The sequence below is a fragment of the Gopherus flavomarginatus genome, chromosome 3 (genome assembly GCF_025201925.1).
Source record: "Gopherus flavomarginatus isolate rGopFla2 chromosome 3, rGopFla2.mat.asm, whole genome shotgun sequence".
NCBI classification, from domain to species: domain Eukaryota; kingdom Metazoa; phylum Chordata; order Testudines; family Testudinidae; genus Gopherus; species Gopherus flavomarginatus.
The window spans coordinates 260,447,253-260,467,740 of record NC_066619.1 but is presented as its reverse complement, the minus strand read 5'-3'; the positions used below and the strand labels follow the sequence as shown (position 1 = coordinate 260,467,740).

The following is a 20,488-nucleotide window of genomic DNA, read 5'->3' as shown; positions in this document are numbered from 1 at the left end:
GTGGCTAGGGAACTTTTACTGCAGAAACGTTAGATGACAAACAAGTTCAGGCACCTACAGGGTTCAGTGGGAGTTCCGTGCATTGCTATGGTTGCAAAACTGGGAGTTAGGTACCTAACTCCTTTGTGTGTCCAGGCCTAACAGTATTTCCTGTCATCTTGGTTTAGAAGTTGTTTGGGGTTGAGTTTTCTGAGAAGTTTGAAGACTTAGGGCCATATCACATGGGAATAGACAAGTGGGGCTTAGAGGTCTTTAGTACCCTCCCCTTCCCTTCCCCCCCAAATATTAGGAATTCCATTAATAAATAAAGCAAATACTGAGTTTGGAACAGAAGATCATTTCTCGCTTTATTAAAAGTGGATTAATTTAGTCATGGTATAAAACTATATTTTACAGCTGTTTTTTTGTTATTTAAGTCTGGCCCTCCCCAAATAAAGCTGTCTATCCCTTTATCAACCCCCCTTTACTGCCTCTAGCCCCCTGGAAAGGAACTGGAGGCCCAGGAAACTCCCCATGATTATCTCCCATTGCCAACTATTCCTCTCTTAAGTGGGAAAGGAGTTTGCTGAAGGGGGATGGGGCATATTAAAGAAGTAGATTGAGCTGCGTCCAAAGTCAGGATTCACAAGAGAAGAAACTCCAACTCCACAGTAAGTTTATCCCTCTAATTCTGCCTGGCTTTGTGGCACCATGGTCCCTTTGAGGTATTTCATGGTATTAGACCAGTGGTTCTCAACCAGAAGTCCAGGGGCCACAGGCAGGTTTCAGAGGGTCCGCCAAGCAGGGCCAGCATTAGACTCCCTGGAGCCCAGGCTAGAAAGCCAAAGTTCCACCGCATGGGACTGAAGCCCAGGGCCTAGAGCCCTGCCACCCGGGGCTAAGCTGAAGCCTGAGCAGTGTAGCTTCATGGGGGCTCCTGCGGCACGGGGCATCAGGCAGTTGCCCTACTTGCTACCCCCTAACGCAGGTCCAGGTTGTAAAAGATCTGACGAAGATGAACCAAAGCTAATGCAATTCAAGACAAAGAAGGGAACAGTCTTACAGAAGGAAGAGACATCATCAATAGGTGGAAAAACAACTGCTCTGATCTATACAACCATCAGACAAATGGAGATCCTAGTGTCTTAGATGCCCAGATTCAACAGAGAAGTGGAGACAGCTGTGAAATCACTCAAGAATCCCAGCCGAACTGATGAAATTCAGAGGAGAAATATTAATAGATGTACTCACTGAGCTCTGGCAGACCAGTGAGTGATCCTCCATGTGGACCCAGTCACTAATCATCACTCTGCCAAAGAGAGGCAACCTACAATTGTGTCAAAATTACCGGATCATAAGCTTAGTTAGCCATTCCAGCAAAGTGATGTTGAAAGTCACATTGAACAGATTGAAGCCACAAGCAGACTGTAGCAAAGTGAAGACTCACCGGTGCAGCACCTCCTGCTGGTCACCTGGGAATTAGCTCTTTTCCAGCATAAAGAGCACCCTCTGCAGGCAAGTGTCTCATCTGCCGCTGGCCCCGTGTCCCTCCCAAACCCCGGTACCCTTTACCTTGGGGTTCTGCCCCAGCAGTACCCCCATGCTCTGGGTCTCCCTTCCAAGGGGAACCCCCAACTCTCTCTAAACCCACCTTGCCTCAGTGACTACTGCCAGTCATCATCTAGCCCCTGCTCACTGGGGCAAACTGTAGTCTATAATGACGACTCATCATTGGCAAGGGGTTAGGACCTGTTACCTTTGGCTAATCCCAGGCTGTATCCCTGCAGCCCCAGTACATCTGTAGGCCTTCAACAAGGCCTGTAGCCTGGGGTTTTACCAGGCTGGAGCTTCCCAGCTCTCCTGCGCTATTCCCCAGCACTGCTCCAGTTCAGCTCCTCTCACACAGCTAGCTATTCTCCCTCCAGGGCTGGAGAGAGACTCCTCTGCCTCCTGGCTCCACAGCCTTTTTATCAGGGCCAGCTTGGCCCTGATTGAGCTGGCCACAGCTGTGGCTGCTTCCCCAATCAGCCTAGCTTGGCTGCTTTTAACCACTACACAGACAATATCATTGCTGAAGAACAGGCTGGCTTTCATGCTTGAAGAAGTACCACAGAACAGATTTTCAACCTTCGTGTTCTGTATGAGAAGTACTTACAACATGAGCAGTACATCTACCACGTCTTCTTTGACTTCAAGAAGCGTTTGACAGAGTATGGCATGAAGCTCACTGGGCAACCATAAAGCAGTACAATGTTGGTCATAAGTTTATTCTTGCCATTAAACAACTGTATGCCAAGGCCAGCAGTGCGGTTCTCGACAATGGCACAATAGGAGAGTGGTTTCGCACCACTATTGGAGTTCAGAAAGGCTGCCTTCTTTCTCCCACACTGTTCAACATCTACTTGGAGTGCATAATGACTGGTACCCTAGAAGATCACATACGCACAGTCAGCATTGCGAGGCAAACAATCTCAAATCTTCGGTTCGCTGATGACATTGATGGCCTGGCAGGCAGTGAAGATGAACTTGCCAACCTTGTGAAACAATTGGATGAAACCTCCATAAAATATGTCATGGAAATCAGTGCAGAGAAAACTAAGCTGATGACAAACAAACATGATGCTATCGGCTCACATCACTGTCAGTGGACAAGAGCTGGAGGCAGTGAAACAGTTCAAGTATTTGAGGGCGATCATCCCTGATGAAGGATCCAAGGCAGAAGTTTGGGCAAGAACTGTGCAAACAGCAGCAGCAGTGGCAAAGCTAAAGCCAGTTTGGAGGAATAAAAACATCTCCCTGGAATCCAAACTGAAACTGTTGCATGTGTTGGCCATCTCCATTTTTCTGTATGCGTGTGAGACGTGGACCCTTATGGCAGAACTCGAATGGAAAATACAGGTAGTAGAGATGAGATGCTTCCGTAAAATCCTGGGCATCTCCTACTTCAACCACATCACTAATGAAGAGGTCTGCAATATCATCACCCAATGCGCTGGGTCATATGATGATCTCCTGACAACCGTGAAGAAGCGCAAGCTGAAGTGATACGGTCATGTAACATGATCATCTAGCCTATCCAAGGGACAGTACAGGTAAAGAGAAGAAGAGGTAGATAGAAGAAGAGATGGATTGACAACATAAAAGGGTGGACAGAAATGGACTTTGCGGAGACTCAAGCACTGACACACAATTGTCAGGGATGGAGACAGTTGGTTTAATTGCTCATCAGTGATGGTGCCCCAACAACCAATGGAGTTATGGGAGTGATGATGATAATAGACGCAGGTCCTGGCTTTTTTATGCATAAAACTGTTTACTGTGGCACAAGTGGGCCTTGAAGTTTTTATAGTATGTTGTCGGGGGGAAGGGGGGGGGAAGGGGAGCTCAGGAATAAAAAAGGTTGAGAACCTCTGAATTAGACCAGTTGAAAGAAAAGAAAAGGAGTCAAAGGGGGCTGATAGTTTGTCAAAGATGTAATACTAGAGGCTTAACATCAAGCTATTCCAATGCAGAGGAAAGATAAGAAGAACCACAGGAAGCCAGTGTGGCTGCACAAGTAGCTATTTAGCCATCTAAAAACCAAAAAGGATAATGTAGGAAATGGAAGGAGGCGCATGTCACTAAGGAAGTATATATGGGAATAGCTCAAGCATGTAGGGACAGGATCTGGAAAGCCAGGGCAAGAATGAGTTACAGCTGGCAAGAAATGTTAGAGACAACAAGGTGAGCTGGTAATGGAAGATGATAGGAAGGCAGAGCTTCACAATGCCTACTTTGCTTCACTCTTCTCACAAAAAATAACGTGTGACCAGATGACTAACGAAGTTACCATAGACAATAAAGGGGAAGGGATGCAGATCAGGATAAGTAAAGAACGCCTCAGAGAATGAATTCAGGTCAGTGGGGCCTAATGCTATTCACTCTAGGGTGCTGAAGGAATTAGCTGAAAAAATCTCAGTGCCACTAGCAATAATAGAAACTCATGGATGACAGGAGAGGTCCTGGAAGACTGGAGAAGGGCTAACATAGTGACCGTCTTTAAAAAATGGGGAAAGGCAGAGCCAGGAAACTATAGACCAGTTGGCCTAACCTTGATACCTGGAAAGCTACTAGAGCAATGTATAAAACATTCAGTTTGCAAATACCTGGAGGATGAAGGGGTGATCACTAGCAGCCAGCATGGATTTACTAAGAACAGCTTGATTTCCTCCTTTGGCAGGGGTTTGTGGATAGGGCAATATATCTGGATTTAGTCCCACAAGACATTCTGATAAGTAAGCTGGAGAAATGCAGGCTCAGTGGAACCACCATTAGGTGGTTTCATAATTGATTAAATAACAGCAAACAAAGAGTAACTATTAGTGGAATTATGTCCCATTGGAAGGAGGTCTCAAATGAGGTTCCACAGGGATCTGTTCTGGATCTGGTGTTATTTAACATCTTTATTAATGACCTGGATGTAGGAATAGAGAGCAAACTGATGAAATTTATAGATGACACAAACCTGGGGAGAGTTGCAGACAATTAGGGGGATAGAGCTAAAATTCAAAGAGATTTTGATAAATTGGAGAACTGGGCTATAGGCAACAAAATGAAATTCAACAAAGACAAACGTAAGATGCTACACTTAGGAAAGAAAAAACAAATGCACAAAACCAGAATGAGGAATTAACTGGCTTGTCAGCAGCTCTGCTGTGGAGGATGTGGGAGCTGTTGTGGATCACAGCCTCAACATGAATCAACAATGTGATGCTGTTGCAAAAAAAGCAAATGCAATTTTGGGTTGTATTAACAGAGGCATAGCATGCAAGTCACGGGAGGTGATAGTAATGCTCTGCTTGGTGCTGGTTAGGCCTCAGCTGGAGTACTGTGTCCAATTTTGGTCACCAGTGTATACAAAGGATGTAGAGAAGATGGAAAGGATCCAGAGGCGAGTGACAAAGATGATCAAAGGGATGGAATGGAAACCATGTGAGCAAAGGCTGAAGGAACTGGGTATGTTTAGTTTGAAAAAGGGGATAGCAGTCTTCAAACACTTGAAAAGTTGCCATAAAGAAGATAGAGAAAAGTTGTTCTCTCTTGCCGCAGAGGGCAGAACAAGAGGCAATGGGTTCAAACTATAGCATAGTGGATTTAGATTAAAGCTCAGGAAAAATTTCCTAACTGTAAGAAAAAGTAGGAGAATGCAACAAACTGTCTCAAATGGTTTATACACAACAAATCTTGAATCTTGGCAGGGGGTTAGACTAGATGACGCGGGTGGTCCCTTCTAGGCAGAAGTTAATGCTATGAGGAGCACCATTAACTTCTGTGAGGCTGTACAGTTAGTAGGTGAGTATGCCCCACAGATCAGCTGCTTCCCTGCCTGTTAGCAGTAGATAAGTATGTTGCATTTTTCTATTAGACTTTTGTAGTTAAGTCATGATGATTAATCAAAACATTTTCCTCTGAGCTGTGTGTGAAGGAAGCTTCTGTACAGTAATTGGAGAATATGCCAGTTTTATAAATTAGATTAAGCTTGTTTTATAATATTGTGATATTTTTCTGTGTCTTTTCCAGAACAAAACACAGCATAGTTTGACTGCATCATTCACCATAACAGGAGAGGAAAAGACTAAGGTAACACTGAATCATAGATAACTGACTATATATAGTACTTCTAAGGATTCTTCTGTGTACCTATTTTGGGTAGTAAAGAGAGAGTTTTCTGGGTGCCAAATAGTGACTCTCTTACTGTAATAAAAAGTCCCGTTGAAGTCAGTTACAGGAATTTAATTTATAGAACTATTTGTGTGAATAAAGGAATCACAATTTGGCCTTTGGTTTGTTTGGCCAGTGCTGATTACTGTGAATTGCCAATGAAGTTTTTCCTTCTATTACCCAAACAGAGCAGTTAGAAGAGAGACTTATATTTAAGCACCAGAATTCTTAATATGAAATCTCTGTGGCTTTATGCTATGTTCAGATCCAGTTTTCCAAATGGAAGGCTGTGCAACGCCAGAGAATGGCGATGAGCATGCTAACTTGTTGCTGGGCATCTCCAGCATGAATTGAGCTTTTTGTTTTCAGTGCTCATTCCAGAAGGGTGCAAGTTCTCTTACGTCAACTGAGGAGTGGCGCTAAGCGGTATGCTGATTCAAATACCTGTGGGGACTGGATGGGTAAAAATTCAGCAGAAGAGGAATAGTTTAATTTCCATCCTGCTCTTTGACCAGTCATCCCTCCAATGTATATTTCTGTCCTTTACTAATGAAATATGTCGCTTCTGATGGTTCAAATAAGCCTGCAGAATAACACTGATTTCAGCAAGCAGTGCTGTTTGTCCCTCCTTTTTCCATGAGAGAACTTCTCCCTGCATCTATTGCTTCCCTTGCTAGAGTAATTTCTTCACCTAAATTCATTCTCTGTCTCCCCTATCTCCTCCCCCCTTTTGTTACTCACGCAGGCTATTTCATTGTAGGGAATCTTTATTAAGTAGTGGTGGCCAGAGTGGTGGAAACACTGATCGCTTGCACTCAGGCAGAAGAAAATAGTTTATTTCTCCCCAGATCTATGTTGCCATGGCTGTGTCATTTTAAGTCTAAAGGTCATATTGATAGGACAATTGCAGAACAAGTGGAAATGGAGAGGAAATATTGCAGACACGTACTGTATAGAAAGCAGCAGCATTTGTGCAGTGTTTGAGTAAACAGGAACTGACATTCCACTGTGAAGGTGAAGTTATGGAATCTTCAAGAAAAGTGAGAATTAAAGGGCTGCTGTACACATTTGATCTTTTCTTTTCTGTTTTATGATTTGTAAGGGGAAAAGAATTACTAGCAAATATTCCACTGTCTCGGATTTCTTAAAGCCAAAGGAATAACAATATGTCCAAGTTACTTTCAAAATTGAAATTGTTTCTTCTGCCACCAGTAAGTGTTGGCTTGACCTTTGAGCTGATTTCCTATTTTTTCATAGTCAAGAAAAGTTTCAGGGCAGATAAAATATTTTATAGATTCGGAGTGAAAAGCACCTCAGTTGCATTTTCGAAAGGGGCTGAGGAGCCTAAAGGCTTGTCGAAACAGGGACACCCAGGAAGGTTAATACAAATTAACTAAAGGTGTGAATTTAATGTGGGTTAGTTAAATTGTATTAAACTCCTGTATGTATGCTCTTACTCAGAATTAAAGTGGCCTTAGTTCAGTTTAGTTTAATTCTCACCGTTTACAGGACTACATAATGCGAACTAGATACCATTTAATTCACTCCCCCAGGGACGATGCAGGGCAGTTATAGCACAGCGCAGCACACTAGTGTGTGCTCCAGTTCACACCCCATTGGTCCAAACTGTGGGGCCGTGTAGACAAACCCATAGGCTCTTAAGTGCCTAACTTTCTTTTAAAACTTTTGAATGCTCAAAAGTTCCAGAATTAGGGTTCTCTGAACGTTGCTTGAAAAAGGAGGTTAGAATAAAATATTGAATAGCTGCTCCTGAAGTGAGCACCATCTACCCTGTGCACTGAATGAGGCTGGGATCCTGTGGGGAAAATAATATGTAACCATATAATTAAGCACTGTATAAATAATGCATACAGACAAGGGGACCAAATAAAGGTTGCACAGTCAACCTTAATTCTGGCATTTCCTAGTTTTTGAGTGCTTGACTTTGCAATTTAAATAATGTTCTTTTAATGTAATGTTTTGTATGTAATGTAATTTTGGCTGCTTTCAAGGTGATCAGTGTTTTCTCCTATTGAAAAAATAAGTTAATAAGATGGTTTCCTTTTGCTCTTCATTTGCTCCCCTTTTCCCATCTATTTTATTTCTACCCTAATGCTTACTGATCGAACAGAAGTAGAAAGAGTTAAGAGATGGACCACAAAAATTATTAGAGGCTTAGAAAGACTGCTGTATATGGAGAACATGTGCATATTGGAACTGTTTTAGTTTAGAGATGGGACAGCTAAATGGGGCATGGGAGATGTAACCAGAATAATGATTGGTATATTGGAAGAGGTAAATATATCTTACTGGACTAGCTTCTGTTGGTGGAAGAGACAAGCTTTCAAGCTCCACAGACCTCTTCTTCAGATCATGGATGTAAATCAGGAGCTCTTATTTTCCTTCTCTCGCAATACATGAGCAAGAGATAGGCAGTCAGTTAATTTGAAAGACAAAGAATTTAAAATTTATAATGTGGTATTTTTTTCATAGTGCATTATTAAGGTGGGGGATTGAGTGCCACTGAATAAGAGCTTAGAAGTTTTTGAAAAAATGGACATTTAAATGGCTAATAACAGTATTCACAGTTACGTTAGAGAGAACCTTTTAAAAAAGTAGTTTCTAAGTTCTCATGCTAAAGGGCATTAGTCATTCATTAACTGACAGGTTGAGAAAAACTTTCTTTATGGATAGCTTATACATTTGTCTGAAGCAGCAGTTACTGGCCATAGTGTGAGACAAGGTGCTGGACTGCTGGTCTGATTCAGTGTTGCAATTCCCACACAATATTACTGTAACTTCAAACTCCTCTACTACTTTTTTCCAGCTCTGGCCTGATTCTTAGACCTCAGTGAGATCTGCAAAACAGGCGATATTCGAACAAACTGGTTCAACCATTTTTTTGAGAGATACATGCACAACATTTCTCATTAGAACTTAAGGGAAAAAAGTATGTTGTATATTCTGTTGTTTAAAAATACATATATGGAGCTCAAAAAGGCTGAATGGATTTTGTTTTCCACACACAATATTTCCTTCTGGGCTGAGTCCAAGCATGAAACATTTCAGAAAAAAATTGGATTTGTGTGAGAAAATTGAGTAATGGGAAAAAAAGAGGTGGGTTGTAGTTCATCCTTAACAGCAGCTGTCACTGATGCTCCCGGTCTAGTTTCTTATATGCAAAACTGCCCAAATTCAAGTGCATACAATCTATATGAAGGCAATGGTTTTATATATCTGGCAGTAATTTGACCTTTAGCACAGAGTGCTAAAGAATTAGTTCTGTATTTATGACAGTGCCGTGTTTTAAGTTAGTTCCAAAGAACTGTCATCCCTCAAATGGTCTGATTACTTACTTAGTTGACATGCCACTCTTTAAAGTTTTACGAACCTTGTGCATTTTCTCTTCTGCTTCACTTGAGAAAAATGCTTGGTTGCCTATAACAAGTTAGTTATAGAAAAAAATGTGAGTGCTGTTTGAGTGGCATGTAGATGCCTTGCAGCTCTGCTCATTAGGGTCTGTGAAAACTACTTGCCTCTGTTTCTGGCTGAATGTTTTTAATGCTAAGTAAGAAGCTGTTTAGATAGCAAAAAGTGCACGCAAAAAGTTCTCGTGTTATGTGCATCCCATGGTGTGCATAATAATAAATACTCTGCACACCTATGGCCTGACTTTCCATCATTGTCAGCACCTTACAGCTTCCATTCAAGTTAATGAGAGTGAAACATCTCTAAAAATCAGATCAATAATGACTTCTGGAAGTTCACACCAGGAATCAGTGGCAGGAGTAAGAGAGAGAGAGAGAGAGAGAGTTAGCGTAACATAAACCTTAGCTAAGCAGTTGCTTAACTGATTACCCATGCCACCTTTCTTAGGGTTCTCTGAATTTCTGTTGCTTAATGGTGGATGGTGACTTTGTTTTAATGTTTTGACTAAGGCCGTGTCTACACTACAAATTTTTGTTGCCGCTGCAGTTAGTATCTCTCTTGTACGCGTGCATACTTGTCTCCTTGTGTCGGTGCTGTGGGTACTCACCAGGAGTTCTGATATTGATGCACAGTGCAATGCACTATGGGTAGATATCCCAGTGTGCAAGCCGTCACTGTCCAGCCCACTTTTGAGAAGTTTTGGCATTCCATGGTGGGGCCACAAAAAGGTGACTGGGAGCAAGGGGTCAACTTCCCAGCATGCAACTGTTTCCACCCCATAATCATCTATATCCCATAATTTTTTCAAAATCACATGAATTCACATGGCCTGCCTCTGGCAGAAACTTAGAGCCTGAAGAGCTCTGCACTATTGTCATAAGTGTTGCAAGCACAGGACGCGCGAGCCTCCAGTATTTGTAGTGCTGCAAGAATAACCGAATCATCAGAGCACATGGTTTGTTGCAGGAAAGATTTCTGTGGGACATAGTAAGAACCAATTCATGGTTGTTGGTGACATTCATGGAACAGCTGCAGACAGTGCAGCGCCACTTCTGGGCCTGAGAAACAAGCCTTGACCAATGGGATTGCATTGTAATGCAGGTTTGAGATAATAAGTAGTGGCTGCGGAACTTTTGGATGCACATGGCCACATTTCTGGATCTGCATGCTGAGCTTGCTCCAGCCCTCCAGCACAGGGACACCAGAATGGGAGCTGTACTGACAGTGGAGAAGCAAGTGACGATCACATTGTGGAAACTTGCAACACTAGATAGCTACCTCTCAGAGGGAAATGAGTTTGCAGTTGGGAAATCCATTGCAGGAGCAATTGTCATGCAAGTGTGCAGGGCCATTTATCGCCTGCTGCTACGCAGGACTTGATTCTTGGCAATGTGCTGGATGTAGTGGATGGATATGCAGCAATGGGATTTCTGACCTGCCGTGGAGCAATAGATGGCGCACACATCTCTATTTTGGCACCAGACCACCTTGCCACAAAGTACATCAACAGAGAGGCTATTTTTCTGTGGTTGTGCAAGCACTTGTGGATCACCTGGGATGCTTCACCAAATTTAGTGTGGATTGGTCAGGGAAGGTGCATGACACTCGCACCTTTAAGGACAGAGGAGTTTTCAGAAAGCTACAAGACGAGACTTTTTCCCCTGACTGTCAGATTACCATTGGCAATGTTGAAATGCCAATAGTCATCCTGGGGGACCCAGCCTACTCCTTGCTCCTGTGTATTGTGTAGCCGTATGTTGGCCAACTTGACAGAAGCAAGGAAAGATTCAACTATCATCTCAGCAAGTGCAGAATGACGGTGGAATGTGGTATTGGTAGATTGAAGGGATCCTGGCATTGTTTGTTCACAAGATTGGATCTCAGTGAGAAAATTATCCCAATGGTCATGGCTGCCTCCCTTGGCCTGCATAATAGGGCGAAAAAGCAAAGAGAGAAAAGTTGCTGCTTGGGTGGAGGGCAGAGACAGAGTGGCTCTGAGTTTGAACAGTGAGACACCAGGGTTATTAGAAGAACTCAGTGAAGTGTGCAACGCAGAGCAATATTGCTCAGGGAGGGTTGGAAGGAGCTCTTTAACAGTGAACTTCAGTAACACTTTGTGGTGTACTGTGCTCTACCTGGCCCTGCAGTTTCGGTGCCTGTTAAGAATTGTATGGTGCTTGATATACATCTATGAATATAACATTGTCAGTGCATCTATTAATTTTGTGGTGCTCGCTGTACATTTATTATTATTACACTATATTTGTCATTGAGCCTATGAGTTATGTCACACTGTACAGTAACAAGTAAGTGGAGGCTTTTGGAACTGCTAGGCAGCCTGCAGCATTTGTTGTGAACTAATAAAGATGAATTATGTTCCAAATAATGGAATTTTGTTCAGTAACAACATCATTTGAAAAGAAAAATCTGTGCAATATAAAAGAAAAGACATTTAAAACTTAATAAAATAATGGAACTTTTCAAGAGGAAAGAACATTTATGACCATTTTAGCTACACATGGCTAGCATGGCTTTCACAGGTCAGTGTATGTGGAGTTGTCATTGTCCTTAATGCCCCCCCAGGGTGGAGTAGAAGGAGTAGAGATATGGCTGGTGATACCATGTGGAATGTCGAGTGGTGTGTGAAGGGAGGTGCTACTACAGAGATGTCCATAGAGTGCAAAGGGATTGTTGAACTTGTAGGTTCACAGAGGCTGCAGAATCTGTGTTTGCTGCTGGAGAAGACCCATTATATCCTGGTGCATCTCCCTCTCCTTTTCCAGCTGTGCCTTTCTTCTCTCCATTTTGTCCTTCTCCAGGATGTCTGCAGTGTTCACCCTCCAGGCCCTTTATTCATGATCTGAAGCAGCATTAGCTTGCAGGACCTCACTAAACATGTCATCTCAAGTCCACTTGTTTCTTCTCCTTATCTGACGTAGGCATTCCACAGGTGTGGCGGGGGAACCCTCAAGGCTGCAACAGGGGCAGCTGCAGATAATACACGGAGGTACTGTTGTCAGTATAGTCACAACAGAAAGCAAAGGTTAAGATTCTCTTTACTTGGTCCCCAAAACATTATGCCCATTTTATAGAAACATAAAGTGAATTGAAAAGAGTTTAATTAAACCCTAACCCTAAGGATGTTATTGAAGGATATATTTGAAAAGGAAGGCTGTTTGGCTTGTGGTTCTTGACTCCTGGATTCCATTCCTGATTCTGGCACATGCAGTTAGTGTAAGTGTGTGAGGAAAATTGAGTAGCTTTGCCACTTATGAATAAAACACTCATCACAAATGTATGCTGATTGAAACCTTTTTACCTCACTGATTATTCTGTTTAGGAGAAAATTTTCAAAAGTGGCCTCTAATTTCATGTGCTCAGCTTCAGACTGGGTTTCAAAGTTGCTGAACATTCCCAGCTGCCATTAACTGGAACTTTGAATGCTTTGCACCTCTGAAAATTAAACAATAAGTATTTGGTCCCTCCAAAGTTGCATTGCCTAATATTTAACTTAGGATAGTTTCTGTAGCTTAGTTTATGCAGTTGGTGAGTCTAGATGATCATAATGGTCCCTTTTTTCATAAATTTTAAGGCGAAATAAACCATTTTTGAAAATCTTAATAGAATTATTGTAATTATGTCTTACTACTTAGTAATTCCATATTCTTGTGAAGATTGTTAAAAGTAACATACTGTGCTGTTTACAGCTATAATCTGTGTCTGATTTTTGTGCATATGTAACTCTGGGAAGAAATATCGTTTACATATTACATTCTTTCAATTTCAGATTTTGTACAGCCATGGCATCCATGCTTCAGGATTCTTCGTTGCTTTTGTTATTTCTTTTGTATTAACATGTGTTGCGTTTTTTGCTGTTTACCAAACTAGAAGATTAAAATGGAGTTTCCTTAATAAAAAACAGGTGAGTCATATATTCTACAATAAAACTTTATCTAATCTTCTCATAAATGGTATCTTGAAATGGTTTCCAGAGTTAAGAAATGCAGTGACAAACTGAAATTTTGAAAAGTTGGCAGTGGAAAGATAAATTGAGATATTCAGTCAGAATCTAAGCTGATGTAAATCTGTATAGCTCCATTGTGTTTGGCATGGTCAACCTTAGAGAGGGGAATCTAGGACTGGCCATAATCATCTATCACATTTTAAAGGTGTTAATCTATGTCTACAGTATGTGTTAAATTGTGTTGAAAAAAGTGGGAGGAACCAAGATAACTCTCCTGCAAGACGTGCGATGGAACTCAGTAGTGGACTGTTTTGAGCACTGTGTCAAGAACTGGCCTAATCTGATGACAGTTTGTGAACAAAATTATGAAAAAATGGATGGCACTGTCACAGCCAAAGTTCTCAACTTTGGGCTTCAGAGAAGTGTTGAACACATGCTGAGTACTCTGAAGCCTATTTCTGTAGCCTTGAACAAAATGCAGGGAAATAGCTGTATTGTTGCTAACGCTGTTGAAATTTGGAAGGAACTGAGTGAGATCTTAAAAATAGAAATATGCAATGAAAGAGTTAAATTACAAGCATTAAAAAAGAGTGGGACAGGCACTATCTGCAGCTCATTTTCTTGCAAATTTTCTCAATACTTGGTACTAGGGTCAAACCTTAACTGCTGAAGAAGAGGAGTTGGCTATGACATGGACTTCCAGCAATCATCCCTCCATAATGCCAACTATAATAAACTTCAGAGCTAAGGGTGGGAATTTCACCATTTAAGAAATATGTTTGCTGATGTTTTAAAGAAAGTCACACCAGTGAACTGGTGGAAGTCACTTAAGCACTTGGATTCAGAGACTGTTGAAGTGATAATCTCACTTTTAACAGCAGAAGCGTCTTCTGCCGGAGTAGAAAGAATATTTTCTTCCTTTGGACTAATTCATTTCAAATTCAGAAATCATTTGGGACCTGAAAAAGCAGGAAAACTTGTTTTTCTTTTCCAGATTATGAACACAAAGATGAAGGTGAAGACGACTGAGTTAGCAGCAGAAGCCAATATTTTAAGTTTCTCGTGTTGACCTGTCTGACATAGTTTATTTTAATTTTTTTAAATATTTCATTAACTATTTTAGTTAAAAACAATTTTAACAAAAACAAACCTGATTTTAAAAAAACTTGAATGTTTAACTAAATTCAAAAATTCATATGCTTGTTTTGTTCAAATTTTATATATTTGCTGTTGAAGAAAAAAAATCCAGAATAAATAATGTTGTTATTTTAGTTAAATAAAACAATTTAAATGTCTGGTGATGTTCTCCTCCTAATACAGCATGGCAAGAAGATCCTCCAAATATTAATGATTAACCTGTTGAATTGGAGATAGTTCGCCTCCCAATGACTTTATAAATATCTGCTTCAATTACCTTTGATAAATGGAATAACCAAACAATCATTCATTTTCTGATATAGCTGTAAAACTAATCTGAAAAGTTTTCAAAATAAATCACTTCAAAAATGTATAGCATGTACCTTCTAAAAATGAAACCTACATCTATCTCTGAGTTGTGAGGCATATATATTAAGATTATAACAACCAACAAGAATGCATTTTTATGTAGGAATCTATAATTTAATTGATTCTTCCTGACTAGTGATTTAAATCATTGATTGAAATCAATTTGATTTAAATCAAATCCACCCTGGATTCCACTCTCAGCACATTAAGTGCACCATAGTCCAGGCATATGCTCTAACAAATAATGTAGATGAAGAGGACAAAGAGAGATTCTATACAGGATTGAATGATGTAATGAAAGAAATACCAAACCACGATCTTGGTCTGGTTATGGAAGATTTTAATGTCCAAATCGGAAAGGAAAGACGAGGTAGGGAGACAGTCATCAGTCCACATACAATCGGAACAATGACAGACAATGGCACAAGACTTCTTGAATTTTGTGCCACAAACAATCTTAGCATCTGCAATCTTAGCATCTGCATAAAAACATACGCAAAATGACATGGATTTCCCCAGATGACTGTACACAGAATGAGATCAACTATATCTGTGTTAGCCAGAGGTGGAAAACATCAGTGTTAGACACAAGAGTATTCAGAGGAGCAGATATAGGGAACAGTCTCTATTGCTGAAAGCGAACATCAAATAGAAGTTTAAAGTGCTTGAAAAGAAAGAACACAGACTCAGATTATTCAATACACAGAAACTACAAGATTTCAGGTTACGAAAAGAGTACCAGATAGAGGTCAAGAATAGGTTTGAGGCCCTAAAAGATTGAGAAGAAAACAAAGTGGAAAAGTACTAGGATCTTTTAAAAACAGCGATGCTAGAAGCAGCTGAAAAGATAATTGGCAGAGAGGAAGCAATAAAGAACACTGGATCTCAGAAGAAACATGGAAAATTATAGACAAAAGAAGAAGAAAACAAAAGGATCTAGTACTACAACGTGCAACTGAAGAAACAAAACAAACCTACAGGAACTGTGACAAAGCAATGAAGAAACAATGCAAAAAAGATAAGTGAAATTGAATAGAAAGTAACGCTAGTGAAACTGAAGAAGCAGGGGAAAGAAATGATACAAGAACAGTCTACAGGATCCTGAAACAGTTAACAGGATATAGATCAAAATTCAGAAGTGTCCCAGTGAAAGGCAAACAAGGAGAAATTTTGAAAACACATGAGGAACAAGAAAATAGATGGGTGGAACACTTCAGAGAAGTGCTAAACCAACCAGAACCAATTACAAAACTGGAATTTAACAATGATAAACCATTAGACCTAAATATAGATGTATCTGAGGTAAAAATCAAAGAAGTGAAGCATTGCAGAAGCTGAAAAACAACCAGGCATCTGGTCTGGATGGAATTCGTCCTGAGATGCTTAAATATGGAGGTGAAGATGTGGAATCAGTCATCTGTTTGCTGTGCAACAAAATATGGACGGAAGAGAAAGTTCTGGAAGAATGGACCCTCAGTGTCATCATCAAGTTACCAAAGAAAGGTGATCTAAACAGTTGTTCAAATTGGAGGGCAGTAACACTTCTATCTGTCACAGGAAAAGTATTAGCAGCCGTCCTCCTGAACAGAATGAAAAGAAAGATGGATATCATCCTACGTGAACAACAATCTGGATTTAGACAAGGGAGATCGTGCACAATGGTATTTTCACCCTGAGATGGATTATTGAGAACACAATTGAATTCCAAAGCAGTCGTGCCATCAATTTTGTGAACTTTCAAAAGGCATTAGATAGTGTAAACGTTGTGGGAAATTGTGAAACAATATGGAATTGCAAAAAAAATAACATTATGAAGGCATTCTACATCAACTCAAAATGCTGCATTAAAATGGAAATTGGATTGAGTAAGCCATTCAGTATCAAGATAGCTGTAAGGTAGGGGTGTGTCCTGTCTCCTTTTTTGTTTATGCTAGTCGTTGACTATGGATTATGGTTCTAATGGGGGACTTCAATCACCCTAACATCTGCTGGGAGAGCAGTACAGCAGCGCACAGACAATCCAGGAGGTTTTTTGGAGAGTGTTGGGGGCAACTTCCTGGTACAAGTGCTGGAGGAACCGATTTGGGGCCGTGCTCCTGTTGACCTGCTGCTTACAAACAGGGAAGAATTGATAGGGGAAGTAGAAGTGGGTGGCAACCTAGGCAGCAGTGACCATGAGATGGTTGAGTTCAGGATCTGGACAAAAGGGAGAAAGGAGAGTAGCAAAATATGGACCCTGGACTTCAGAAAAGCAGAGTTAAGACTCACTTATGGAACTGATGGGCAGGATCCCCTGGGAGGCTAATATGAGGGGTCAAGGAGTCCAGGAGAGCTGGCTGTATATTAAAGAAGCCTTATTGAGGGCGCAGGGACAAACCATCCCAAAGTGCAGAAAGAACAGCAAATATGGCAGGCAACCAGCTTGGCTTAACAGTGAAATCTTTGGTGAGCTGAAACTCAAAAAGGAAGCTTACAAGAAGTGGAAATTTGGACAGATGATTAGGGAGAAGTATAAAAATATTGCTAGAGCATGCAGAGGTGTAATCAGGAAGGCCACGGCACAATTGGAGTTGCAGCTAGCAAGGGCTGTAAAGGATAACAGGAAGGGTTTCTACAGGTATGTTAGCAACAAGAAGACAGTCAGGAAAAGTGTGGGACCCTTACTGAATGGGGGAGGCAAGATAGTGACAGATGATGCGGAAAAAGCTGAAGTACTCAATGCTTTTTTTTGCCTCGATCTTCACAGATAAGGTCAGCTCCCAGACTGCTGCACTGGGCAACACAGTATGGGGAGGAGGTGAGCAGCTTTCAGTGGTGAAAGAACAGGTTAAGGACTATTTAGAAAAGCTGGACATGCAGAAGTCCATGGGTCCAGTTCTATTGCGTCCAAGGGTGCTGAGGGAGTTAGCTGATGTGATTGCAGAGCTATTGGCCATTATCTTTGAAAATTCATGGCAATCTGGGGAGGTCATGGATGATTGAAAAAAGACAAATATAGTGCCCATATTTAAAAAAGGGAAAGAAGAGAACCTGGAGAATTACAGATGGGTCAGCCTCACTTTAGTCCCCAGCAAAATCATGGAGCAGATCCTCCAGGAATACATTTTGAAGCACTTGGAGGAGAGGAAGGTGATCAGGAACAGTCAACATGGATTCACCAAGGGCAAGTCATGCCTGACCAACCTGATTGCCTTCTATGAGGAGATAACTGGATATGTGGAAAGCAGTGGATGTGATATATCTTGACTTTAGCAAAGCTTTGATATGGTCTCCCACAGTATTCTTGCCAGCAAGTTAAAAAAAAATATGGATTGGATAAATGAATGTGTACAAATCAATTGTTAACACCATCAGAACATATAGCAGTGAGACATGGCAACTTACTGAGAAAGGCAAAAGCTGGATGCATTTCATCACAAATGTCTGAGAAGAATATTGGGAATAACATATAGCTGGCTAGATTGTCAAACTCAATGGGTAGTGATCAACGGCTTGATATCTAGTTGTCACCGGTATCAAGCGGAGTGCCCCAGGGGTCAGTCCTGGGGCTGGTTTTGTTCAACATCTTTATTAATGATCTAGGTGATGGGATGAATCTGCAAATTCGCAGGTGGCACTAAACTGGGGGGAGAGGTAGATATGCTGGAGGGTAGGGATAGGGTCCAGAATGACCTAGGCAAATTGGACGATTGGGCCAAAATAAATCTGATGAGATTTAGCAAGGACAAGTGCAGAGTTCTGCACTTAAGAAGGAAGAATCGCATGTACCACTGCAGGCTGGGGCCCAACTGGCTAAGCAGCAGTTCTCAGAAAAGGTCCTGGGGATTACAGTGGATGAGAAGCTTGATATGAGTCAGCAGTGTGCTCTTATTGCCAAGAAGGCCAGTGGCATATTGGGCTGTATTAGTAGGAGCATTGCCAGCAGATCGAGGGAAGTGATTATTCCCCTCTATTTGGCACTGGTGAGGCCACACCTGGAGTATTGTGTCCAGTTTTGGTCCCTTCCCTCCCACCCCCCACTACAGAAAGGATGTGGAGAAATTGGAGAGAGTCCAGCGGAGGGCAACAAAAATGATTAGGGGGCTGGACCCACATGACTTACGAGGAGAGGCTGAGGGAACTGGGGTTATTTAGTCTGCAGAAGAGAAGAGTGTGGGGTGGGATTTGATAGCAGCCTTCAATTACCTGAAAGGGTGTTCCAAAGAGGATGGATCTAGACTGTTCTCAGTGGTGGCAGATGACAGAACAAGAAGCAATGGTCTCAAGTTGCAGTGCGAAAGGTCTAGGTTGGATATTAGGAAACACTATTTCCTAGGAGGGTGGTGAAGCACTGGAATGGGTTACCTAGGGAGGTGGTGGAATCTCCTTCCTCAGAGGTTTTTAAGGCCTAGCTTGACAAAGCTTTGGCTGGGATGATTTAGTTGGTGGTGGTCCTGCTTTGAGCAAGGGATTGGACTAGATGACCCCCTGAGGTCTCTTCCAACCCTAATATTCTGTGATTCTAAAACAATTGACAGTGATACATATGGCCTAAAATGGAACAATTCAAGGTTATTTGATCTAGATTTTGCTGATGAAATCGCTCTTATCAGTGAAGATGCCAATGGACTACAAAAATGCACAAACCACGTAAAAGAAGTAATGGAGAAGATAGGTTTGAGATACAATGCAAAGAAATGCAAAGTCATATTGAAGGGGACTATAGTGACAGAAATCAAAATTGAAGATAAACTGGAGAAGGTGGACAATTTTACGTATCTTGGAAGTACCATCAGCCAAGATGGTACTAGTTCCGAGGAAATCAGAAGAATTGGGAAGGCAGATGCTGCATTTGGAAGACTCAGAAACATCTGGCAACTCAGAACCATCTCCCTCAAGACCAAACTGAATGTGTACAAATCAATTGTTAACGCCATCAGAACATATAGCAGTGAGACATGGCAACTTACTGAGAGAGGCAAAAGCTGGATGCATTTCATCACAAATGTCTGAGAAGAATATTGGGAATAACATATAGAGATAGGAAGACGAATGAAGAAGTCAGAAAAATTACTGAACAAAGTACTCTCTCATAAATAATCTACAAGAGAAGACATCAATGGCTGGGACATATGCTGAAAATGGAAAAAGAACTCTTACCAAATACCACCCTTGAATGGAAGCCAGAAAACCCGAGAAGAAAGAGAGGAAGACTGAATAGCATGGAAATGAACAGTTCTGAATGACATCAAGCACCTTAACATGAAATGGGAAGATTTGGAGAGAAGGGCAGTTGACAGGCAAGGATGGCAAATGTGGGTTGCCCAATGTGCAGCAAAGCATGGGATGGACTGAGGTCTAAGGTAAGGTCCTCCTGCCTAAGAACACTCCCTTGACCTAACACACTCAAATTGGTCCTGACTCCTCTGTCTGTGCCAATGAGCAGGTCTTCCATGGTCCTGCTCAGCCTTCCTCTGCAATGCCACTCCTGCCCTTCTGGTGGCCTGGGTTCCCTGTTAGCATTGGAATGTCCTGGCAAGTCAAACACAAGCTTAGCATTCTCTGTCCTTTCTCCTTTGAAGGAACCTAAGATCTCCCTCGTGACAAAGGCCACAATATCGATACTTTGTAGCATCCGAGAAATGCTACTGTTACAGCCTCCTTCCTTCAGACTATTTTTGTAGCCCACCAGGAAACAACTAAGCCTAAAAATGAAGTACAGTTGTTAAAATGTTGCAGTATACAGAGTATCAAGGGGCCAGTTGGTATGGGGTTCGGTGCCTTGTACTAGTTACCTATTTCTTCATTAAAGGCTGGCCATCGTTTGGAGAACATAAGTGTTCAAGGTACTGGAATGGAAAAGAGAAATGGCTTTCCAGTCCTGTGGCGGACACCTAGCCACCAGTGCCGGAGAGATGTTCCTGCTGATGG

General features: G+C 41.6%; 1 protein-coding gene across 5 annotated transcripts in view; it reads left to right on the top strand.

Annotated features, from left to right (window-relative positions):
• The window catches only part of EVC2 (EvC ciliary complex subunit 2), a 168,672-nt gene that overhangs the window by 30,056 nt on the left and 118,128 nt on the right, over nt 1-20,488 (top strand). For all 5 annotated transcript variants that reach the window (XM_050947364.1, XM_050947365.1, XM_050947363.1 and 2 more), the window contains exons 7-8: nt 5,539-5,598; nt 12,896-13,030. In XM_050947364.1, coding sequence (XP_050803321.1) covers nt 5,539-5,598; nt 12,896-13,030 — 195 coding nt within the window. The remainder of the gene's footprint in view (nt 1-5,538; nt 5,599-12,895; nt 13,031-20,488) is intronic.